At 47.4% G+C, this 25,652-nt stretch overlaps 1 protein-coding gene and 1 long non-coding RNA gene across 2 annotated transcripts in view; one reads left to right on the plus strand and one right to left on the minus strand.

Annotated features, from left to right (window-relative positions):
• Positions 1–25,652, plus strand: part of SLC14A1 (solute carrier family 14 member 1 (Kidd blood group)) — a 137,513-nt gene that overhangs the window by 27,986 nt on the left and 83,875 nt on the right. Inside the window, exons 7-12 of the mRNA XM_034642538.1 lie at positions 4,129–4,263; positions 5,981–6,030; positions 6,535–6,709; positions 21,746–21,868; positions 24,205–24,287; positions 25,006–25,165. Coding sequence (XP_034498429.1) covers positions 4,129–4,263; positions 5,981–6,030; positions 6,535–6,709; positions 21,746–21,868; positions 24,205–24,287; positions 25,006–25,165 — 726 coding nt within the window. The remainder of the gene's footprint in view (positions 1–4,128; positions 4,264–5,980; positions 6,031–6,534; positions 6,710–21,745; positions 21,869–24,204; positions 24,288–25,005; positions 25,166–25,652) is intronic.
• LOC117795994 overlaps positions 1–25,652 on the minus strand; it is a 50,539-nt gene that overhangs the window by 12,623 nt on the left and 12,264 nt on the right. The window lies entirely within an intron of this gene.

Consider the following 25,652-nt stretch of genomic DNA (forward strand, 5'->3'; position numbering starts at 1 on the left):
AGCAATCGCAGTGAGGAGAAGCCCTCTGCTTCTCAGTGCAGTCCGCCCCTCATTGGGTACCCTCACTGAGTGCTCGAGTGTTCTCTACCTTCCTCAGAAATCCACCCCCTCCATCTTTCACCTGTTGGTTCTAACTCGGCTTTTTAGAGTCATTCAGAATACTCAGAGTCATGACTGCCTTTGAATGCTTGCAAACATAACCTATGTCCTCATTATTGTTTGGACGGTCTGCTTTCCGAGCTCTCACCACCTCCCCCACCGGCCGAGCCCATTGTCTGGATATACTGAAACCCTGGGGGCTCAGCTCCAGGACCACGGCTCCAGAGCAGGGCAGGCAGTGGGGCTCCTCCAGGGCCGGCCACGCTCCGACACGAAGGCTCTTGGAAAAGGAAAGGCTCCCGAGCTCCTGCGGGAGCCCCTGGTGCAGGCGCTGCTGCCAACCACTCAAAACCTTTTTAGGGATTTTGTCTTCGTAAAGTTTTGTCCAGGGCCCGGGCAGGAGTACGATCGGAGTCAGGGTTAAGGTCGAAATCCGAAAGAATGGGAAAGACAGAGCCCTGCCTTGAAAGCCCACCCTCTCCAGTGGGAAACAGCAGGGGTGGGAGCAGGGCCAAATCCTAACTCTGATAGGATCGGCAGCGATCCTCATCAGGCAGTTTGCCACATTGCCTCCGGGGCACAGACTGCTGTCCCCGAGCCCTGCCCATGAGGCAGCGTCCAAGTGGTGCTGCCAGAGGGAAGGGCCCCCGGAGCCCCCCACCCACCTCAGGCTATGAGGCTATGCAGTCGGCACCGAGGCGAGGGCTCAGGGGAGACAACCACAGGCAAGAGATCCCTCTTGTTCATCTTCACCATAAGCAGAAAGTGGTGGGACGCAAATCCATGTGAGCCCAAGCTCACCGTGCGAGCTCCCCACCACACTGCTACTCTGACCGCCGTCCCCTTCTCTTCCACGCCATCCACATCCCAGCACCCCTTCCCTCCTTCTCTTTAACACAATGATGGGTATGACTTCCTTTTTGTTTATCAGGACTGTTGTTACTGGAGAATTGTCTGGAGTAGGGAGTAGGAAGGAGGCCGGTGCTCAGTAAATTTCCATGCACACCCGACTGCCCTTCACACCTTCACCCCAGAATTAGAAAGCAGGTAGAGGGGAGGGAGGCAGCCCCGGGGCCACAGTTCACCCAGCTAAAATATGGATCCCAGCAGAGGAAGCAGTTTTCTGAACCCAGGCTCCGTTCCGAGGCTACTTGCCCCTCATTCCTCTCATTCTTGACTGCTTGTGCTTCAAACCTGTGTCCCCAGAGGGGAGGGGGGAAGTTGGAGCCCGCTCAGCAGCCTGCATTCTTCAGACTTCGGGAAGTCATAGAATATTTACTGAATAGACTTCTAACCCATTGCCCGCACGGAAGCTGAGTTCCCTGAACAGGCACAAAGCTTTCTCGGGGCTCCTTTAAATAAGATGTGCCCCACCCTGTCGTTCCCGGCCCAAGGCTGTAGGCTCTGGCCCAAGTGGTGCTGGTGATTGAGAGGCCACCCATCCAGAGACAAGGATGGGCACAGTTTAAAAGCTCTGTGGGTCTCCTCAAAACACTATTCTCTAAAGAAACCAGACTGACTCCAGAATTAAATCCATTTGTTAAAAAGTACAAAATTTCACCCCAAGGGAGATGTGGAATGAACTCCCAACATCTATAGTAGGTCATGTATAACTAACCCAGTGGTCTCCAAACTCGGTTGCACGTTAGAATCTCCCGAGGTCCCGGTCAGGCCCATACCGGTTAAATCACTGTTGGGGAGGAGCCAGGCATCAAATTTTTTAAAGAGCTCCAGGTGATTCCAATGTACATCCAAGTTTGGAAACCGCCGAGCTAATCAATACATATTTATGAAGCACCTAGTATGTACCCAGCCATAAAGGAGCCCTGCTCTCAAAGAGGTCACATGACCTAGTAATGGCACGAAGACTGCAGAATTTTAAAGCTGGAATCGTCTGCGAAGGCAGCCTCCTCCTGTTACAGAGGCAGACACCAGGGTCCAGCATGAGGAAGTGACAAACCCGCCATCAAGCCATGAGCTCATGCAGAGCCCCCTGAAGGCCGGAGCCCTCAGCTCCCAGGCCAATGCTCTCCCTAACCTGCCAATCTCCCTCCTTTCCTTCTTCCCCTCCTCTGTCGGATGGGGATGGTTCAGCATGGGCAGAAAAGGGCTATCTGTCTGCCAAACTAACCATCTCCAATTCACCACCACCAAATGGCTCTCAAGCTCAGGGATGTTGGCTTTGTTCTGTTTCCCAAGATTGCACACATTACCGTTCTGCAATGCTAACGGCTCCACGAGCAGGGGAAGTGCCTCCTCCTTCCTAGAGCTCCACAACACCCTAGGTAGCACTAAATCTACAGCAACCACCTAGAGACTAGGGGTCAAGTTCAGAGGCTTTAGCCTGGCCTTGGCCACCAATGAGCTCGTGACCTTAGAAAGGTCAATCGTCAGAAAGGCCTAAAGTATTTCCAATATTTCTGGAATACTTGTAGGATTTCAGAAGGTCTTGTGGAAATGCCTTAGTGCCCTGAAACCCCCAATGGCAGTCTAGAGAGGAGGTGCCCTCTGGTCCTCTCAGAGCTTCTCCTCTCAGAGCAGAAGCCATGTGTCCCTCAGAAGCACCTGTGTTGGGGGGGGCCTGCCCGGCTTTGCATGGGGGATACCAGATGCCTGCTAGGTGGTGGAGTGAAGAGCTATTTGTTCCAGCTGGTGTCATTCCTCCCAAGATCTCTTACACACTGGAGTGTACTGCCATCCCCCTGTTCCAGCCCATTACCCCCACCAGGAATGGCTCAGTCCTGACCCTTAGGCCTGGTCTTTGCGCTATGTGCCCACGCTCCAGTGACCCGGATTCTGTTGACTTTGCAGCTGCTACAAGCCATCCCCATCGGGGTCGGCCAGGTGTATGGCTGCGACAATCCCTGGGCAGGCGGTGTGTTCCTGGTGGCTCTGTTCATCTCCTCGCCACTCATCTGCCTGCATGCCGCCATTGGCTCCATCGTGGGGATGCTGGCAGGTAGGACACAGTGCCCTCCCTACAGGGAGGACTTTGGGATAATCTTCCTGAGGCCATTTCACCCCTGCATGTGGCAAATGTTCTCAATCTGTGATCTTCACTGGAGTTTTATAACACTGCCAGGGGTAAGGATGTGTTTTTCCCTTTCTTGAATCTCCAAAGGGAGCAGACTGCAGCAGCAAGATATGTGGAGAAACCGCAAGGGACTGAAGACCAGATCAGCCTGCTAACTGAGCCCCTGGGAGCTGAGGGCTGAGAGGAGGGGAGGGGAACACAGCGGGGAGGAGAGCAGTAGCAGACCAAGGGGTATAAATGACCCAGCACTTCAAAATGTCAAGGAAACTAAAAGAAAAAAATTTCTCAAAATTTGTGTTGCTATTTGACAAATGTGATTTAATATTTCTACATGTATGTATATGTGTGTACATGCACGTATACATGGATATGTGGACAGTAGAGCCAGAAATTAGAGTTGGGCATATGGGACTAACGTTCCGTTAACTCATTCCAATATTTGTCAAGAACATCTCAGAAGCAGAACTTAAAAAAATTCTTTGAAAATAACTTCGAACTTATCAAAAAATTACAAAAATAAAGATAGCACACAAAGCACCCATGCATTCTTTACCTGATTCACCTGTTGTTCACATCCTACCCTTTCCCTGTGTTATTTCTCTACCTCCGTCTTCCTAGATGTGTACATACGTACTTTTCCTCAACCGTTTGGAGCAGACCCTTTCTCAATTGAAAACTTTCTTGCTAAAAGTGCAGTTGCTCTGGCCAAAGGAGTGAGGAAAGGCCTAGAATCCCAACACCTTGACCCCCCCTCACCTTGGAAGTAGTCATACCTCTGTGTGAAATCTTCAAAACACAAATTGGAAACCACTGCTCCCTTCTTATTGCTGGTTCCCAAAGACCAGATGCCATTTGTAGAGGCTCCTTTGATGAGAGGAGGGAGGAGGATGGGGGGATGGCAGGAGTGAGGCCACCTTGGGGCCTGGCACCAGCCACAGGGTGGCCTTTGGGCTGGGACCCGGAACTGGCCAAAAACAACACAACTTGTCCCACAGCCCTGACGGTGGCCACGCCCTTCAAGACGATCTACATGGGCCTCTGGAGCTACAACTGTGTCCTCTCCTGCATTGCCATCGGGGGCGTGTTCTACGCCCTCACCTGGCAGACCCACCTGCTGGCCCTCGTCTGTGGTGGGTATTTGGGGAAAGCTGTCAGCCATGTCACTCTGCTATTCCTTCCTTCCCTCCCTACTTGGTTATGTGAAACCCATGGGGCCCACTAATCAGAACTCAGCAGCAGTGGTAGAAGGACCCATGGCTTGGGTCCCAACACCAGGGGACTTGAGGTTCCTTTTCTGTCAAGTGGAGTCACAACCACGCTTACTGCTATTACAAGTGTTGGAAGTTTACAAGATCACACATGCATTTCCTCACGTGTCAGTGGCAGGGTTCTGGTGTAACGATTTGTCATCCCACGACCTACTACGGAGCACCACTAAGTGCCAGGCCCTAGGCTAGACACGGAAGACGCAGTGGTGACCACATCCTCATGAAGCCACGTCTAGTGGAAGAGAAGTAACCACACAATTCTTAAGGCTGTGATGTCTGAAAAGATTGTTGGAAAGACCCAGTGAGATGACATACCTGGGAGCACTGAAGTCGTAGAAAATTGGACCATGGGAGCTTGATTCCCATGAAGTAAACAGCACGCTGTCCCAAGGGAAATGGGCTACAGGCCTCATTACAGCTGCACTCCAGCACCACGTGTGCGCTCAATCCTCCCAAGACCACTACCAGGCATAGATTGTTGGCCCATTTTGTGGGAGAGGGAATGAAGCCCAGAAGGGTTCATGAACTTGGTGTAGAACGTAACTATTAAGGGCACAAGCAAGAGTCAAACCCCAGCCCCACCTTTCCACCAGTCTCCCTGCCCTGGAGTTGCTTATATTCTCCGGAAACAGTGAGACTTTAACAAGTGAAAACTGGAGACAAGTAAAGGGCAGAAGAACTTTTTTTATGTTTTTTTCCTCACTCATGTGTGGAGACTGTAAATGACTTCCATGTCCCTTGTCCCTCCCAGCAGCCAGCAGAGAGACAGTAGGCTTGGTAAATATTTGTCAAGTCAAAAGTGCCAGATATTTTGAGGCTAAGACTGTAACTGCCTTTGGCCTTCAGAGAAGTGGCAGATTCTTGTGGCTAGAACCATATGGGAAGGCTTCGGGAGGAAGATGGGGTTAATCTCAACCTTTTCAGGGTGGGAATTGGGTAGGCAGGGTTGGGGGGTGGTGTGCATGGAGAAGGTATTCTGGACAGAGGAACAGAAAGAGCAAAAGTGAAAGGGCAGAAGGAGCCTGTCCAGAGGCACAGGGATGTGAATGAGCTCCCCTAACCGTCCTGGGGCCACATCCTAGGGTGAACTCGGATGCCTGGCTCCTAAAGACAAGATCACGGACCAATAAGGTCCAGCCCTGGTGAGGCTTGGTGCGGGTCCAACAGGGCCCATCATAGCTGCTCAAAATCTTGGATGGGAGGGGACTTGTTGGGAGCTCATATAGTCTGACCCCTACGCCCCCAGCCACCCAGCCTGTGCAAGACCATCCCCAAGGTCAGTATGACAAGCAAAAGATGCTTACTGACCCCTGACTCTATGCATGGACATGGGGACTCCCCGTGGAAGTGGGGAAGGGATAGAAGGCTTTCATCTCTGCCCTGGGAGCACACAGTCTGGTGGGAGATTGGCCAACCTACCTGCAAAGATAACTACCATAAAAATGTCAGGCAAATATGCTAGATGTCAGGGTGTGCTGAGGACACTGAGGCTGCTGGGGACAGGATGGGACTCCTGCCTGTGGGGAGAGGTGAGGGCAGACCCTGGGAAGCTGACCCCATGGTCCTTGTTTTCCCACAGCCCTGTTCTGTGCATACATGGGAGCAGCCCTCTCCAACATAATGTCGGTGGTAAGTTTGGATTCTCCTGAAAGTGCCCCTCCCCAGCCAGGGCTTTAGAACATTTACAGTTTGTGGAAGAACCTTGAGTGCGTTATGGTAGCTAGTACCCACACAATGTCTTCGCCCAGGTTTATCCAGGGCTTGTCCAAAGAAGGACAGGCAGTTGCATGTATGTGCCTCTGAGTTGTGTTGGGGGCGGCTGTGTGTGTGCACAAAAGACTGATACAACCAGCAGTGGAGAACCTAGAGGGACAGATGGAGGTATTTGTGTGTGGCCAGGTATGGGAAATCATCCCTAGGCTAATTTTCAGCTCCATCATTAAAAGAGTCTGATTGTGTTCAAAGGTACCAACATCTCAAATTCCTAGACCAACTCCTCTGATGTCATGAATCCAAAATCCAGTGTCGTCACTAGGGAAGAAGGATCCCCATCCTCAACTCCTACCACATCCTTCTCCCCCAGGGTCCCTGGAGCCTAGGATCATTTTCAGAGCCAAGTGTTTCTTCTTCCAGGTTGGTGTGCCACCAGGCACCTGGGCCTTCTGCCTCTCCACCCTCACCTTCCTGCTCCTGACAACCAGCAACCCTGCCATCTACAAGCTTCCGCTCAGCAAAGTCACCTACCCGGAGGCCAACCGCATCTACTACCTGAAAGTGAAGAGCAGTGAAGAAGAGAAGTCCCCCAGCGGTGACTAGCCAACTCCTAGGCAGAAATGCTCTTTGCCGGGACCTGGTGTCTGCTCCCTGGGGTCTCAGCTCTGGGTCAATCGGCTGCAGCACTGCCCTTCTGTGCCTCTCCTGACACCTGTTAGAACCAAACACACCTGTACCTCCCTCTCCCTGATGCTGATTTTCCTCTCTCTGCCCAAATAGCCGTAACTACCCGTATATGACATTAGAGGAAGTTGGTATGAGCTTGCTGAAGTTAGAAGTAAGACATGTGCTTTAAATGTCATTGTCTTAAAACAAAAACATTTCTCTTTGTCTTTTGGGAAGATGATTACAAGATGGTCTTTGTGGCATGTTTCGCTGAATAATAGATGCTGTAAAATTGAACTTGCCGAGTGGCTCCCAGAAGGACGCGGAGTGGGTGGAAATTCAGGGGCTACACACAAAGAATTGAGGGTGCCTTGGTGTACTGACCTCGTGGCTAGTGAGCACACCCAGTGTTACATAAAGAGAGGAATTTCACACTGATGGAGTTTTAAAGTCAAAACAGGGACAATTAGGGTACTGGGAGTGTCTAATAGGAAGTCTCAAACATTCAGTGGTCAGAGTAAGAGCAAGATGATATCTCAAAGCAGGAAGCAATTCATAAAAATTAGAATCCCATATATGACTTTTATTATAAAGGATAAAATTATGAAGGATAAGCATTTCTCAGTATAAGTCAAACCAGCAACCTTGAGCAGAGATCCCAGTTGAGAAAGGTATCTGAGCTCAGTGCGTGAAAAGCTGGAGAAATTTATCTCATTTTCCTATTTGCCTGTGGGTGTTGGAAGCTTTATGAGGTCTGTGATACTTAAAACAAATGGTTAGCCTGAGTAGAAGGACAAACAATTATCCATGAAGTTCATAATGTGACTTCCCAATTACAGTCATTAGCTTACATTCAGTCTCCATTTACATGTATATCAGGGCTCAGCCAACTTTTTCTGGAAAGGGTCAAATAGTAAATATTTTTGGTTCTGGAGGCCTTACCGTATCTTTAGCAAAGACTCACCTGCATCATTACAGCAGGAAACAGCCTGACATGAATGAGCGTGGTTGTGTTCCAAGATTTCATTCAAGAAGGAAACTAGATTCGGCCCACAAGCCCGGGTCTGCCGGTGCTTGATAATGACAGTTCAGAGCTGGTGGGCAGAGGGCAGGCCCAAAGGACTCTGCCAAGTTCTTTACAACAGGCACCCACATACCCAATTCTATGCTGGGAGATGGCGGGAGATTTTTCAGAAAGTGAGATTAGTAGGACTGGAATCAGGAAGATCTGCTCTGAGGGGAGCCTAGGTGGCGCAGTCGTTAAGCGTCTGCCTTCGGCTCAGAGCGTGATCCCAGTGCTCTGGGATCGAGCCCCACATCAGGCTCCTCTGCTGTGAGCCTGCTTCTTCCTCTCCCACTCCCCCTGCTTGTGTTCTCTCTCGAGTGCTGGCTGTCTCTCTCTGTCAAATAAATAAATAAATAAATAATCTTAAAAAAAAAAAAAGGGAAGATCTGCTCTGAGGCTCGCTGACCCAGTGCACCAGGGGCTGCAGTTTTCAGCCAGGCCCTCCTTCCCCAGCAATGTCTGGGCACCACCCCTCCTCTGCCCCTCACTCTGCCTCCGCCTCTGGCAGCAGGCACACCACTATGAGAGGAAGGAAAAACTTACTTTGGCGCAGGCGTTTCCAGCAGGAAAGGCAGAGAGGCTCCTAGAATCCCAGGCTTGGAGGGGAGTGTGAAGGTCAGGCAGTCTGCAGAGGACGTCAGTTCCCTGCCTGGCTTCCAGAATTACCCAAAAGGGAGGGGGAGACCCCCCCAAATAGTCTAACAAGAGATAACAGAACCAGATGCCCCAGTCATTCATTATGGACAAACTGTGCCCAGAAATCTACTTTCCTTTCCTTTAAGTCCATGAGACTCTCCACCCCAAGACCTGGATCTGATAGGACCTGGTGTTTGTTTGTTTGTTTGTTTTTAAGATTTTATTTATTTGAGAGAGAGGGAGAGCATGAGCAGGGATGGGGTGGGGAAGAAGCAGGCTTCCCAGGACCCTAGGATCATGACCTGAGCTGAAGGCAGACGTTTAACTGACTGAGCCACCCAGGCACTGGGGAGCTGGGTTTTAACCATGATTTATATTGGATTTCCAGGACAGGAAAACTATTTGGATATAAAAAAATCCTTTCAGTTCACTTGGACAAGATTCTCTCTTCTCCCTTCCTTTCCCATCCCACATCTCTGTCATTAGCAAGGTCCTATTTTGGTCACAGGTGTCTGGGTTGCTTTTCCCCCCAAGTTCCTGCTTCCACCCCCTGTAGAAATTAAATGCTAACTGCATTGCCAGCTGCCAAATTCGTGGGAAGAAAAATGGATAAAGGCTAAGTGATTCAGAAAAAAGAAAAAGCATGTCCAGCAAGTCTGGAAAAACCACAGAGCCTTAGAAATTCTGTAATACCTTATGATCAAGATGGCCAGGTATTTATGTAGAATTAGGAAAACATCTACTAATTTGAAGTACAAAAGAACTGCCTGGGTGAAGTATTGTTAATCACTGAATTCGCTTGCCAAGAGATGTTGTCCAGGAGTGATGAAATGTTTTTAAAAAACACCTTTTGGGGCTAAGAGGCAGAAAATCGATGGTATTTCCCAAATGTGGTGAAACAAGCTCCTTCTGGAGCAGAACAAATCTTATTAAGCCAGCCTGGCGGGCAGATGCCGAGTCTCTCTTGTGGGCGTGGACAGGGGTGGGGCAGAAATGAAAATCCCCACCCCTCTAAGAAAAGTCAGCCCTGTACAGGTCACCCTGTCCATGGGCCATGGACAGATGCCCAGATGTCCTCTGAAGTACCCCAAATAGTGGTAGGAGATTTGGAGAGCTCCCTGGAGTGACCCTGTCCTGCCCTCACCAGCACCTTCCCATCCCCCACTGATGAGCGGGTTGGATGAGTAGGGGCAGGAATGTTAACCACAGAGACACCACCAACATGAGGTTGCACAGGAGTGAGCCACCAGGAGAGAAGGGAGAAGAGCTTTGGGGTCCACATCCTGGCTGTTTTGCTGTGATTACCCACAGACTCTGGGTAGCAGCTCTTGGTTGCACAAATGGTAGTTGAACATAAATACCGCTGAACAGTCATTAGAGAGAGTAGGAATGTATGTTGGGCAGCAGGGGGCAGTCGAGGAGGTGCTGTCTGCAATTGCCCCTATCCCACCATCCTCTCCCTTTCTCCACTGTCCCCTCCCCAGATCTCATCTCCTCCCTCTGACCTCATCACCTCCCCCCTACCCCTGCTTCCATCTGTTCTCCTCCATGGATGAGTTCTGCTGTCAACCATGAAGTGATGTTGTCCTGCTGTATTTTTAAATAATCAAACTCGACTCATCTTTCGATCTCTTCTGTTATAACTGACATAGTCAAGTTTTCTACTTCTTATTGGTCAAAATTCAGAGGTTGTTTGCTAGGGAATAATCCACTTTCTTTAGATTTAAAATATTGTTGCCCTACTGTTACTCATAATGTTCTCACACAATAATTTCAATCTCTCCTCTATCTATGGCTATGTCTCCTTTCTCTTTCCAATCTTAGGGAATTTTGCTCTCTCTTTTCCTTAATCAAGTTTGTGATGGGTTCATCCATTTTATTAGCTTCTTCAAAGAAGCAGTCTGAGATTTATTTGCCCTATCTACAGTTTTGGTTTATTTGCTACTTTATTGATTTCTTTTTCCAGTTTTTTTCATGTTTTCTCAAATTTAAATGTCCTTAATATTTTAAAATTGATGTAAAGTTTCTTCATTTTAGGTCTTTCTCCTTTAACAACAAAGGCATTTTAAGGCTATTAATTTTCCTCGGAGTACAGCTATAGCTGTGTACTACAGGTTTGGGAATAAAGTATTCTGCTTTGATCAGTTTTGAATAGTTTGTAATTTTAGTTTTGATTTCTCTTTGATCCAAAAATTATTTAAGAATGATTTCTTAATTTCTAGCACTTGGGACCCTTTATATTTTTTTAACTTTCTATATCTAGTTTTATTATGAGCAGAGATGATGGCCTATAAAACCTCTATTTTAAAATTATATGAATTCTTCTTTGTAGCCAACTACTTAGTTGATTTTGGAAATGCAAAATGCAAATTTTTTATTTGAAGTAAATACATATTAAATTGATTTATTAATTGCATCATTCAATTCTTCTATGTGCTTACTTATTTTTTGTCTATGGAATCTTAATTCTAAAAAGGGTTTATTAAAGTTCAACTGTGGGGCACCTGGGTGACTCAGTTGGTTAAGTGTCTCTTGATCTTAGCTCAGATCTTGATCTCAGGGTCATGAGTTCAAGCGCCACACTGGGCCCAGCATGGAGTCTACCAAAAAAAAAATCAACTATAAATGTATAGTTTCATGAAACTCTTTTTGCATTTCTGTAACATTTGTCTCATATATGTAGCAACTACACTGTTTGGTGCCTGTTGACAATAACTGTTACTGATTTTTCATAAATGTTATCTTTTACTATTACGCTCTACCTGTTTTTTATCCTTGTTCATGCTTTTAACCTCATTTCAACTTATCTGGCATTAATGTTGCCTTACCTACTTTCTTCCTAGTGTTTTCTTGTCCCTTTGTTTCAACCTTTATCATTTTCTTTTAACTGTGTTTCTTAAGAATATTTAGCAATGTTTTATATTTAACCTAATCTTAGTATTTTGGTAATTTAATAGACAACTTAACCTCTTCCTATTTAGTGTAACCATCAATATGCTTGTTTTACTTCTTCCACCTTGCTTTATGTTTTACTATTTATTGGTTATTACTGTTTCTGCTTTTTACTTTCCTCATTTTGCAAGTGTGATCATGTTACTTTCTTTTTCTTCCCTTTGTTCATTTGGAAGGTCTACCATTCTTTCCCCTTTCTCTTGTTGTTCCCGCTTCTTTCCCAACACTCATGATCAAAAGTATACTTCTCTATTATATAAAAACAAGATGTCAAATAGTTTACCCTGAAAAAAGTTCCCATTTCTCTGATGCTCCTTCCCCACCTTGAGAAACAAAAGCCCTTACACCACTTTCACTATTCTCCTCCCAAAGCCCCCATTCTTACAACACTTTTACTTCTCCAGTATCATCCACCCCTGGATCTTGCTGAGATAATTCATCATTTTTAATTTTTTTCCCTTGCCTCTTATTTTTGCAAGAATACTTACTTGACCCCTGTGGCCCACTTTCTCAGTAATTCTATCATTATCCATTTGGAGTTTACTATGTATAGAAGACATGTTACTTTTTATCACTATTTCCTCTATTCTTCACCTTCCCTTGTTTCATAGGCTGTGCTCTGATTCATTTACTACTTGTTTAGAATTCTTGTTTGCATACTGAGCATTTTGTTCAAATACTATACTAGAGAATAAGGGTGACATGTTCACTCACTCTGCACATCCACAAAGTTTCTTTCCCTTGCAAGTGAATGGCTCTTTGGCTGGAGGTCCCTGGACCATAGCCTTTCCCTCAGCTGTCTGTAGCCATTGTCCTTCCCATTTTCTGGATTCCGGTTGTTACAAATAAAAAAATCTGATGTCAATCTCATTCTTTTTCCTTTGTATATAACCTATTCTCTCTTTCTAAAAGAACATAAGATTTTCTCCTTACCAATAGATTTCAGGAATTTTATTAACTAAGTGTGTGTCTTGTCTCATCAGTCCTGCCTTTCAGTCTGCAAACTCAAGTCTTTCTTCTTCAGCTCAGCAGCTTTTCTTCTAACATTTTTCTGATTATTGCTCTTTCTCCATCTTTTCCTTCTTCTATCTCTGGAATGCTTATTATCCATGTGTTCAGTCTCCTCGACCTCTGCTCCATGTTGCTTACTTCCTTCACAGTTTTTGCCATTTGTATTTTTCCTTTGCTTTGAGGTATTTCTTCCATTTGATCTTCCAGGCCACCAATTCAGATCCCAACAGTAATCTTTCTTTTCTTCAATTCAAGAGATAAGTTGAATTTTTTACTTCAAAAATCATGTGTTTCATTTTCAGAAAAGCTTTGGGATTTTGAATCTTGAATCTCCATGTATGTTTATATTATTCTTTTGTTTTGCCCAAGACCACTTGCCAACTTTAATGAGCCAATAATTTGCCTTATTGTCTGGCCTCATTCACTCATTCATCCTGAAGACATGTATGAGGAACTGTTAATATGTTACTCAGGACCCTGCTTGACCAGGAAAGAATCAGCCTAGTTCCTGCCTTCAAGGAATTCATTTTATGGGAATTTAGCTGGCCAGGTGAGTAGTCTCACCTGAGGTGAAGATGTAACACCACAGATTGCCTAAGCCACGTAAGTTCACAGCCCCAATTTTCTTATTTTGAGTTAATTATCTGGTTGGATTGGTCTTCTGTTCAGGGAGAATATCAAGCATGACGTTAAGGGTCCCAGGAAGATTTCTGTGCCTTGTGTCTTGTCCTCTGTCTTGCCATTACCTGATACCCAAACATTCAGTTTAAGGCTTTGAACCTGTTAAAATGTAAACAGTCCTGGGAAGGTAACACAGTAAGCATGATCAATCATTTGCATCTTAGGTTGTAGGAATCATTTTTGAGAAAAGGTTAGATTAAAAAAAAAAGGAGGGGAAAGTACAAAGAAAAAAAATGGGTAGCATATTTTGAAAGAGCCTTTGGCAATGGAGGACATGCTAGGTGAGGCCAAACTGGGTGAATGAGGTCTGAAGCCCCTTTGTTTCTTCAGGAATGATGATGACACTGTTATATTTGGCTTGGAGAAGAAAGGAAATGGCTAGGGTCATGGCTGTCCGCAGTGTGGAGTAATGTATGTGGAAGAAGTCAACTTACTCAGCATTACTTCAGAGGCTAGAACAAGGATAACTAAGTGGGATTAATAAGCAGGCAGATTTTGAATGAGTGGAGAAGAGCACTTTTTCACAATGGAAGTTGACTGAGAAATAGTCCTGTGAAACCCTGAGTTCCCTGCTCTGGCAGTGCAGGGACAAGGGCTAGAGGCCTATTGGGAATGCTTGCTTTGGGTGGGAGTAGACCAGTTGACCAGGTAGCCTCTCTCTTCCAGCACTAGTTTCTCTGATACTCTGGCCCTGAGTCCCTACAGAGGAATGGAAGGAGGCATCACTGAAGTGGCAAAAAGTTAATAACATGGAGAGCAAATGTACCAAGAGTATACCACTGTTGCCTTTACAGCTTTTCCTACAGTTTATCAAAAATGCTTAACATGCTTGTGTGGATGCAAGTTGAGGTGCCAACATCACTCAACTGCACCTTGTCTTTGATATGCTCTCCCTTAACTCTCTCTCCTCTCAGGGACTTCTTCTTTGGGTCAGTCTTCTAAGACCTGCCCATTTGGAAATTCAAATCTTCGTGGCCTGCATTTGTGGTTATATCAAACCCATGTGCCCCAGTTTGTTTGTGCCCCTTATATGAGTCTGAGCTTTGTTTCCTTGGGTCATAAAGGTTGTGAGGGTCTGGGGACACCTATAATCTAAAGTAGTTAGGAGGTGGCAGTTTCAGTGTGGGTATGATTTCTACTCAATAAACCACAGTCTCATTTGGTAACTTGAAAGGCATTCACATTTTATGTGAGTTTTTTTTTTTTTTACTTGCCTGGCTTTTCACACCTCTTGCCATTAAGAGAAGATAGAAGAATCCACAGGGAACACTTCTGTCCCTAGTGAAACTAGAATTGCAAGACCCCAAGGAGGGAGATGGGGGATTGCTAGAAAAGTGTTTGTTGCCCCCTAAAAATTGATAACTTGGAGTCCCCAGCCCCCTCATACAGCTGAACAGGCTGCTGGAACAGAATGAAGTAAAGGAAGTAGCTCTTCAGAGAACATCTAGCCTAGCATGCACTTATTCCACCTGAACTCTGCCTATTCTGGAGAAATCTAACCTCCCAAGTTTAGCCCCTAATGGTCAATGCAGCCCTCCTCCTTCTATGAGATTGGAAATGTGGAGTTGAAGGGAGCCATGAGCACAGTGAAGAAAACTTAGTTCTGAAGTGAATTCTGCTTGAGCCGCCAAGGAAATAATCTGTAGGCATAGACAGATGTCTAGGGGAGCCATTGGTATCTGAGCTGCAGCCTTCAGTAAGACTCATCTGGGACAAGATGCCATCTTGATCTCTCTTACAGGACAGCACTTGATTTCCCCACCCCTAGTGTGTATCACAGTACTCTAAACATCTAATTTGGCTCATGGGCTGCATGTGAACTTGTGAATGGCTCCTTGCGGAGAATTATTTCCAGTCTTTTCAAACTGGTTACATGTTGTACTCAGATGGCATCTTTCCTGTCACTTCTAGGGCAGATGCATGATTAGGGAGCTGGAGGGAGCACACCACAAGTAGTTCAGAAACCCTCTGGAAAGACCAAGCAAGCAGGTAAGGGATAGGGCATGCAGAACTGCCCCAAAAGCCACTAGCTGGGGGCAAGGAAAAGTGTCATTGCAGTGTCCATGGGCTCTGAACTAGCAATACCAAAGTAAGGACCCTGTGCAGGGGACTGATCTCTAGTCAGATCCACACCTGTTGCTGGAATGTGGGGCCCGACAGCTCCTCCCCCCTTTGTTTGCTTTCCTTCTTCAGAAGGACCTCCGTGATCAGGTCCCTTCTTTGGCAGTTCTAAAACACCTGGCATGGTGGGAAGGGGGCCTTTGACGTCAGTGGAGAGATTGTCTACTCAGGTGTAGCCGATTTCCTCAACGTGAGGTTTTGTTTCTAAACCTGGGTAGGTTGCCTCCCACCCCATCAATGAGTGTGTGTGTGTGTGTGCGTGCGTGCGTGTGTGTGTATGAGGGGAAGGTACACAAACCTGGGACGGGCTTGGGGGGGGAATGATGTTTGACCCATCATACCACAAAGCCAAACAAAACATGTTTAGATTGGGCCCCCCTTCTCAAACTCCAGCCCCATAGGATATGGGAGGGTCACCTTTCCTGATATATAGACCTCAAGTCCTTTCTGGAGGCGGTGCGCTTCTTGCTCTGAGAGGGTCCCGTGGTGAGTCCTCAGGACCCCCATCAGCATAACTCAGAAGGAAGAAAGGTCTGAAAATTTCCACAGAACCAGAAAGACAGCATCTAGTATTGGGCTGTGCAGAAATTTCCATCAAGATGGCAATATTGTCCCCCAGTCTGTGCCATGCCTGTACAGGGAATTAAGGGAGTTTATTGAGGTTGGAAGGAATATTGGCCCCCTGAGGAGACAACACTTAGATGATTGCTTTAAAGGCAAGTACTGGAGTGAATTTCTAATGAAAGGAGTAACTGAGGGAGGACAGGAAAGCTCCTACTACAAGATCTCTGGCTCTATCCCTTTAAAGGAAACCTGCCTGATCAAACCAGCTGTGGGAACCATGGTAGCCAGAGCCAGTCTTCCTCAGGGAGTATAGAAAGACTCTTTTGTCAGGAAGGCTGGAGTGAGAGCAAGCTGCCGAAAGAATATTTGTCTTTCCTCTCCCTCCTCCTCCATGATACGCTTTCTCAACCGGAAGACATGTGCCAGGCATAGGGTCAGGGAATGCAAAGTGAACTCACAGCAAGAAGATGGGCAGGAGGGCTCCAGGAAGTGAAGGGCTTTGGGTTTAGGGTTCAGCCCAGCATCCGGAGTTGAGGACCCAATACCACCCAATTGGAAAGAAGCTTCTTCCTACATCCCGATGGTCTAGATTCCTCCAGCCCTGTGCAGGAAATCAGAAGAGACCAGGTAAGAGGTCTTGCGGGGGAGAACTGAACCATAAACAACCCCCCCCCCCGCCACCAACAGGACCATCTGACTTTTCAAAGGAAGAGAAAAAAAAGAAAGGCTGATGTTTTTCTGTTCCTTTCTTCTGTTGAGCTGTGGTATCTGGGGAAGCTAGTCCTAAAACAGGAATATTACTAAGAACTCTAAAGAGAATTTGGATTCTGGAAGCTTCTATTTGGAAGAGCTCTTAAATAGATAATAGTTTAAAGCACTTACTTTGTAGATAAGGAAACCATGGTTTGTCCAAGGACCTGTCCAGGTGATAACAGAGCCTGGACAGAAGTCCAGGGGTCCTAACTCACAGCTCTGAGCTCTTCTTGCTCACCTGGTGATATACCCAAGTTAATCCATCAGCCCTCAAATCCCCTTACCACGCTAGCTACCCACTGTGTGAGTCTTCACACTATTTGCCATCCTTTCCACAACTTTGTGACCCACAGCTCTGACATCAGGATAGTTCTCAGGGCAGCACCATGTGGAGTTGAACTGTGGGAGGCTAATGCAGTGAATTTCAAAACATTCTTCCCAGGAGTTGTTTACCTGCTGCTTCCAGGATAGACGTACTTGGTCTAGGCATCTTGGCCTTTCCCCTCAGGTCCTATACCCTTTCCTCAGACATGCCATTAGAACTAGACCATCTCGGCATCTACAAATATCTTAACATCCCAGCTTAACTACCTGTCTCTTTGGTGTCCCTCTCTTACACAGCCATCTTAGATTACTATAGACATATCCTCTGCAGCTACAGAGAGTAGATGTTTCTGGAACATTCCAGGATATTGAAGTTATCTGATCAAAGAATGGACAACCTTGTATGGTATGTGATCTCCTCCAAAACTGGCACCAAAGTATGTGAGCTTTGGTGAACTTGCTGCGGGAAGGCTATCCTGTAAGGTTTAAAAGGGCCTGTGGCCAGGCATCGGCTTGATAGCAACACCTTGGCCTTGATAACATCCTTTCTCTCAAACTTGTACAATATCTACACCTTCCTTTAAGGCTAGAGTGGGGGAAATAAGTTTACTTTCAAGAGCCAACTCTAACTAATTAGTACTGGTTGTCTGAGCATTGCGTTAAGAAGGAGTCTGAGGCTGTTTGGGAACTTATTGGGAGAGAGTGCTATCACTAATTAGCTATGTTTGCCATAGATAATGGAGAGGAAGGGGGCAAGAAAGAGGATGTAGAGAAAGGGAATATGGAAACATTACTACCAGAGAAGAAGCTGGTGTACACTGGCCCAGAACTTCCCTGGGCCTTTTACTGGGTGTCACAAATGTAATGATACACAGGTGGGCTTGGAGTGGGGTTTGAGGGAGGTAACTCTTGTTTTGGGGAGGGGTGACAAATGGGTCTTAAAGGTGGGTTCCAGATGCTCTAGAAGTTGGACATTGCAAGCGATGTATGGGTGGCATCAATCCACCTGCAAGAGACAGTAACATCTGTTCAAAATCTGAGAAAGGCAACTTACAGAAAGAATTTAGGAACGGGCCTGTCCAAGTAAAGACATTTTCAGTAAAATGGACTAGACCAGTGTTCCTCTTCTGAACGATGTTATGGTTTGGGTTTGTTTAGTTCCTCTCAAAGAAAATGCAGTAGGCTTCAAAATTGTGTTTGGCTGGTGGGGTCCTCTACAAAATCTTTTTTAACCCTGGTATTGAATGGTTGATGTTTTCTGTATGTTTGACGTCAGTAGACGCAGAAGTACTATGGGGCAGTACTCTCTAGGAGCCGTGTTTCTGAGCAAGTACTGTGCCTCGTAACTGTGCTTGCTTTCTGTGAGTCAGCGGGAGGGAAGCGCTACTGGACTCCTGCCTATAAAAACACAGGATGGTGGCAGTCCTTGAGGGCAAGGACCATGCCCCTGAAATGGCAGTGGGAGACCACATTCATTGGGACACTTAATAAGGCTCATCAAGAAGGAGAGCCACGACCCATACGCTAGGCAGGCAGGCCGAGGAGTTGCTTGGCCACTAAGTTTACCCACAGGCTATCAAGGACAGAGCTTTCCAATCGTGGTCCACAGCATACACCAAGCTGGGCCCACAGAGCCCCCACTGGCCCTCTAAGGAACCAGCTGGGCCTGGTGGGCCCCCAGTCCATGGGTGCAGGCACTCTGGCCACAAACATCATTATCTGTTCACTGCACCACGCCACACACTATTTTCCATGTGTGCCATGGTGTTAGGGGGAGAAAAGTTTAAAGAACACCACAAAGTGAGTTATTATGAACAAAATTACTCTCAGGCTATTGAACATCCAGCCCCACCTCCGAGCTGCTTAGGGATTGTGGCCACACAGAACGGACCATGTAATATGCAGTTCCCATAGCCCATCAAGCAGGATCTCTGTCTTCAGTGGTCTGTTTTCCTCTGTCTCTTTGACTGAGTTCTCCCAGCCACTTGTGCAGGATTCCTGGGTTTCTGGTTGGTTGGTCACAGATGGCCAAGCATTGTATCACCATCTGTAAACGTCCCTTCTTTTATCCAAGTGCCACTGAAAATAACCAGCTCTCATCCTGTGAGCTGCACAACCCTACTCACCTCAGCTATTACCTTTGTCTACCAATGAAACACTCGCACCTTTATTTCAATATTTATCAAGCATTTAACAATGACAATGAGATGTATTATTCTTAAAAATAGCTCATACCCCAAAATATCCAATGATTGTTCATCATACCATTCAGAAACTAAAATATGTAGTATAATTATCCCTCATTAATTTATTCAGCAAATACTTCTGAGTGCCTACAGAATACCAGGCTTATGCCAGGTGCTGGGGAAGCTAAAATAAGCGGGTATTACCCAGGCTGCCAAGTTGCCTCACCATCCTGGGAAGGTGACAGGCAAGAACACATAATTGACACTTGGCAAGGTAAGAGTCAGTGTGGGCAAGTGTAAAATGTCAGGTGTGCACGGGGACAGGGAGCCCTCCTGCCTGGAGCAGAGGGCCATGTGCCATTCGAGGACGATGTCCTCACTGGAAAGGGATCTGACATGGGCGCTGCAAAGTTATTTTCCAGAGCCTTTTGCAAGCATTGTCTCATCTTCATAACCATATGAGGAAGAAATGGAGGGTATCCCTCGAAAATATCCACCATCGTTCTATAGATCGAGTTTGCAAGGGCCGCGCACTGGGGTCTGTGTATTTCTTTCTGAGAGCCAGTCCTGGGTGCAGAAACATCAGTGAAAACAGCATGCAGAGATGAGTGACTCTGGTTCCTGGCCAGAGTTATGCTGCTTTCTTTTTTCCCTACCACATCAATGGAACATTTATTTCTAGAAATTTGATAGATGTGTTCATGATATTCTTGAAATCGCCTTTATCCATTAGGAAAGTCCTGAGAATCTGTCCCAGATGTAGCAGTAAACGGCTATCATCTTAGCTCCAAGTACTTTCACAGCCTTGGGCAATTTGTGACTTTATCTCCAGTGTTGGTGGCATCTGTTCCCACTTTTCATTCTCACCTCTTGGCCGGCACGTCAGGTGGGGCCGCTGCCCTCCAGGCGGCCCGCAGCCCCCCACTTCAGTCATACCCATGGGAAAGCCAGGACCAACCCCGTGTCAGACCCTATTTGGTGACACCTCCCCAAAGAAAGACCCAAAAAACAAAGCCTTCAAGGGAAAGAAAGATACTTTTTGCTTTTGCTTCAACCCTAGGAACGCACAGTAATACGGGCCCTGCCCCCACTTTTCTGGGCCCAGAGCAGGTAGCAGAATCTGGGGTGCTAACAGGGAAGAGCCAGGGCATGAAAGGTGAGCCAGGCCTTCTGCCGCCATTTCCAGAGCCTCCCATCAGGGTTCGGGAGAGCTGGGAGCACAGATTCGTGAGCTGTGTGACTGAGGCGAGTGATTTTTCTGGACACAGGCGGTGGACTGTGATCCCGTAGCTCCGTGCAGCTCTCAGTCTAGGAGGCTAAGGTCAGAATATTGCTGTTCCCCGGGGGGTGGCTGGGGTAGCTGACATGCGGCGTGCGAGAAGCGAGAAGCAACGGGCCGGCAGAGGCGCCCTCCCAGCCTGGGAGATGAGCACTTGGGCCCCGCTGCATCAGACAATGCATACTACCCCCCCTGTCCTCGTCCCCCGGTGCAAAACCTGTCCGAGGGCAGGCTGGTGTTCCAGGTGTCCCTGAAGCATGGGATCGGGGCCTCTCCAGCCCAGGGAGTGACAGCTGGTGCCGCTCCACAGACAGGATATAGTAAGCTTCAGAAACCATGCCGAGTCTCAGTCTTCCAGCTCACGCACATAGCAATGCCCAAGGGTTATTCCAAACCACTGCTCCAGGTAGCCACTAGATCCTCCAACTCTGGAATGCACCAGAGCCTCAAGCAGCAAGCGTTAAAACTGCATGCCTCGGGGACCACCACGTACACCAGGTGATCGACTTGGGGTGGACACGGGAGCGTGCACTGCAGCCAACCACCACGGTGACAGGGTCCTGCCTGGAGAAACCCCGTCCCAAATGATGAGTGTGCTGCACTCACCCCACATGTGGAAATCTGAAATAATAAAGTCCAGCAAAGGGTTTATTGTAGCTGATCACAGCCCCAGGACCCTTACCTCCCATAGACAGGTGCTTCTCAAACTTCAACGTATCCTGGGGAATCTGGTTGAAATACAGGTTCTGCTCCTGTTGGTCTGGGTGGAACCTGAGACTCTGCATTTATAACATGCTCCCGGCCCCAGGACCACATCTTAAGGAGGGAGAACCTAGGTCAGTGGTTTGCGGCCCAAGCTGCGCATCGGAGCCATCTTTTAAATATGATGAGCATTTAAAAACATAGAAGTTTTTATTTGGTCCGGGGTAGGGTTCAGGCATCTTTTCACACACCCAGATGGTTCTAATGTGCAGCTAGCATCGGGACGCCCCAACACACACGCTCCCTGCCCCAGAGGGAGGACAGGCACAGCTGACACACAGAACGGTGACCAGCGAGGGTCCACCATCCACGCTGGCCAAGGCCCAGTTGAGTAGATCTTCGAGGAGTTCCCTGCTGGAGAAATAGGGCAGACTGGCTCGTCTGTCTCTTGACATGTATATGTGTCTGTGACATGGTTTCTTCCCAGAAAGGAAGTGGAAGTTTCAACGGGGAGAAGGGAGAAGCTAGAGGCTCGACACAGACACAGACACAATTCCTATCTGCAGCTTCAGAGCCACCGCTCCTGCCTTTCCAGCTTCTGCACATGACTTTTCCCTACACTGCCTGCTTGGCTCTCACCGGGTATGGACCTGGGCAGCCACTGACCTGTCTTGCTTTGCCCCTGGCTAGGTGGTGGTAGGGAGCAGCCAGCCACAGCAAACCCCAAGGCTGATGAGGGCTCGGAGGCTCTGCCCCCCAAGCCCAGGAGCGTGTTCCACATTGAGTGGTCATCCATTCGGAGGAGGAGCAAAGGTGGGTGCTGCCTCCCCTTCACTCTCGGGTCCTCAATTTACTCATCTCTAGAACGGGGACAATGGCATTACCTACTTCACAGGGCAGTAGGGAGAGCCACATGGGCCAGGCTCATTCTTATCACACCCAACCTCTGACCATGGGTGTCTAAACCCTCCTGGGGAGGGGCGGGGGGCAGGGGGATGCTGGAGCTGGGACAGGCAGCCAACACCGGTGGTCTCTAATTTGGCTGTGTATTGGAATCACCTGCATCCCATCCCTAGAGACACTGATCTAATTCATCTGGGGAACAGCCTGGGTGGGCATAAAGATCTTCCAAAGCTCCCCATGAGATTCTCATTTTTGCCAAGCCACAAACCACCAGTCTACTTACAAGACTAGAGGTGAAATTTCTCACCTACAGTGGTGGTCAAGATGTCAAGGCCAAGAAAACAGGTGGAGAGCCGTGGAGGGGAGGGGGGCTCCCACAGGACAAGAGGGTCAGCCAAACGCGAGCAGGTGGGGAAGCCAGGAAGGAGTCGGGCAGGGGGAGGGAAGCAAGAGGAGTCCTCCTTCCTCCCCAGTCAGATGCAAAAGCAGCCACGTGAAGAGCCAGGGCAGAAGGGTGATCTAATTCTGCCCCTTAAATCCCAGGGAGGGGAACCGACTCTCCCAGAGTCACACAGCTGGCATGGGACAAAGTGGGGGAGGACAAGTTAGTGTCCTTTTTACAACATCCCATGCTTCCCAGAAGATGTGTTCATGACGTTCTTACTCCAGTTCATCTAAGCCTCATCATTTCTCACCAAAAGCAGCCAACCCAGAGAAATGGGCCTGCGGGGTGTGGGAAAACATCGTACAAGGTGGAGAGGGCTTTGAGACATCTCAGGGACCCTCTAGCCCAGGGCTTTGTATTTGACAGAGGCCACTGGCATGGCAAGAAGAAAGCGTGACTTTCCTCAGAAAGTTAACAATCCCCTTCCAAACATCCTCTATCCCAGTGGTTGGGGGCTGGGGGTGCGGAGGCCCTAGCAGGGAGTGCAAAGGAGCCTGGGATGTGGATCGGTGGGAATTGCTCAACAGCAGACACGGGGCAGCTTCACACACAAGCAGTGGGTCCATCAGGGTGCTACGCACACTGGCCTCAACATCTAGAGGAATCTTCTTTGCTCCTACTCAATGCTTCCAAAATTAATTTGTCCTGCATAGTGTAACTTCCCAACCACACTGGTATTTGCAGCCCCTGTCCTTTCAAAAATGAGAGCACAGTGCCACTGATGCATCCTTCTAGTGCTTAAGAACCCTGAAAACTCATAAATGCGGTGGGAATGGTCAATTCAGTCTGAAAATATCGGGTGTTCAGAGCCCAGCCTGCCATCCTCACACTTGACCACGAGAGGGAACCAAAGCACCAAGACCGAAACTCCCAAAGGTCTTTTAGGATGCACAAAACCCTACTAAAATTGGTCATCTTTAAAAATAAATTATCTGGGGGCGCCTGGGTGGCACAGAGGTTGGGCGTCTGCCTTCGGCTCAGGGCGTGATCCCGGCGTTGTGGGATCGAGCTCCACGTCAGGCTCCTCCGCTATGGGCCTGTTTCTTCCTCTCCCACTCTCCCTGCTTGTGTTCCCTCTCTCGCTGGCTGTCTCTATCTCTGTCAAATAAATAAATAAAATCTTAAAAAAATAAAATAAAATAAAAATAAAAATAAATTATCTGGTAATAAAATATGTTTACAGCAACTTTACAAGAGTTTTCTAGAATTATAAGGACATTCCAAACTCTGTTTCAAGGAATGACGTGGACATCCCTTGTCTTAATCCAACCAGCAACTGCTGCTAAAATACCTGAAATTCCCAGGTATATACCCAAAAAAAGAGACCAGAACAGCCTGAGGTCATCCAGTTGGAGGCATAGTCAAACTCAAACCTAGACCTTACATGGCTCAGGCAGCTTCATACTTTAGGAGAAATAACATCCAAGTTTTCCTTCCTTTGTACACTTGCAAATTTGTGCAGAGAAATAACCCTAGATTTGGGGATCATGGCCAAGGCACTGTTTCTTCTTCTAAAAGATAGAGGGGATGAGCTAAATCAGAGGATCTTAACTAAAGGTCAGTTCTCCCTAAATTCCCGTAAAATGTCCTGTTTACATGCAAATGTACATTTTTTACCCAAAGTGAGAGTCCAAATGGGTTCTTGGCCAATAAAATTAAAAGGTGTCTTCCATCTGCAGTTTTGGGTTTCCTCGAGTGGAATAGGAAATACTAAATACATCAACTCAACTGCAAGAAATTTGCTGCTAACGTGCCAGGGTAGAGATGTCCTAATTGATGCTGTGCTTTCCTTCAACTCCAGTGTTTGGAAAAGGCGAACACCAGGAGAGACAAACGGAAGACCCTTTCCCCTATCAGTACCGGAAGCCTGCGGTTGAGCTGCTGGTGAGTCACGAGTGGCCCAAATCAGGCAGGGTCCTGAGCCACAGACCCTGCGGCGGATGAGGGAGCAGAGGTCCAGGAAAGATATCCTCTAATTTAGCAAACTTTTCTCGAATTCATATATCCAAAGACATAATGACCTGGGATTTAAAAAAATGCCTATTTTTCATAGTCTATAAATTTCATATTCCTTTTATTTGAATTAGTTATTATCTGTCTTCCTCTAAATCTGGCATTCAAGCATTTAGGAAACAAGCTGGTACCAATTTTCACACACAGAATCTTTACGTGTTTAATTTTATGGACAGTTAACTTTTGAAGGTAAGACATGCTGGGGGGGGGATAATTTCTTCTGAAAAGAGTGTGGTATGGGGTAGCCATGTTTTTTTAAAAAAGAGTCTAAAGTCTGTGGTTAAATATCAATTCTACTGTTTGACGTTGACCTTTGCCGATGAGAGCCCTCCATCCAGGCCCAAGGCCTCATCCCCAGGATGAGGATAAATACAGTGTCTTGTACTGCAAGGTTGTTGCCCACATTAAATAAGGTAACATGTCAGACGAGACAAAGGCATTCCTGTCTACAGAAACACGGAGATGATTACACAGCAGTTCCACTAAATACCAAATGAAAGCGTTAGCTTGGTCCCCGAACAAGCCCACACGCGGCTTCTTAGCGTGAGAAGCACAGGATGTGGGAGCACCTTGTCTTGCCCCTGGACAGGATCTGGACACCATGGAGGACAGCGCTGAGATGAAGGAGGAAGCCAGCACTTCCAAGGCTTCCTGGATTCAGAGTCACGTGGCTGCCAGTGGGAAGAGGGTCAGCAGAGCCCTCAGTTACATCACAGGGGAGATGAAGGAGTGCGGTGAGGGGCTTAAAGGTAAAGGTCCTGCAAGCGAAGCCCTTGACCCTGCCCCTGGAGGGTCCCTTCCAACCGTCCCCAGCAGGCACCGTACCACAGTTCTTGGTAGGTTAGACTGAGAGCCATTTCTATGGTCTTTCAGAAGGGATGAGAGTTTTGCAGGGACATGCAGACTCTTGGGATGTGAATACAGTATGTGTTGGTGTGCAAGCCCTCATTTCTGAACCTAGCAGCCGTGCTCTCACACATATCCCATCGGGCATTAAGCCTGGGATTCTAGAGTCGGCATTCTTAAAAAAAAAAAAAAATGCCCGCCCTATGGATGACCCTTGGGAGAACTATGTCTACTATTCCAGTAAGTTCTCTCTAACAATCCTTCCAGAGCCCAGGCCATGGGTTTGACACCCTCTGTGCTGCAAGAGAATTTTCTTTTTTTTTTTTTTATTTGACAGAGATAGAGATAGCCAGTGAGAGAGGGAACACAAGCAGGGGGAGTGGGAGAGGG

Source organism: Ailuropoda melanoleuca, chromosome 14, assembly GCF_002007445.2.
Source record: "Ailuropoda melanoleuca isolate Jingjing chromosome 14, ASM200744v2, whole genome shotgun sequence".
In the NCBI taxonomy this organism is placed as follows: domain Eukaryota; kingdom Metazoa; phylum Chordata; class Mammalia; order Carnivora; family Ursidae; genus Ailuropoda; species Ailuropoda melanoleuca.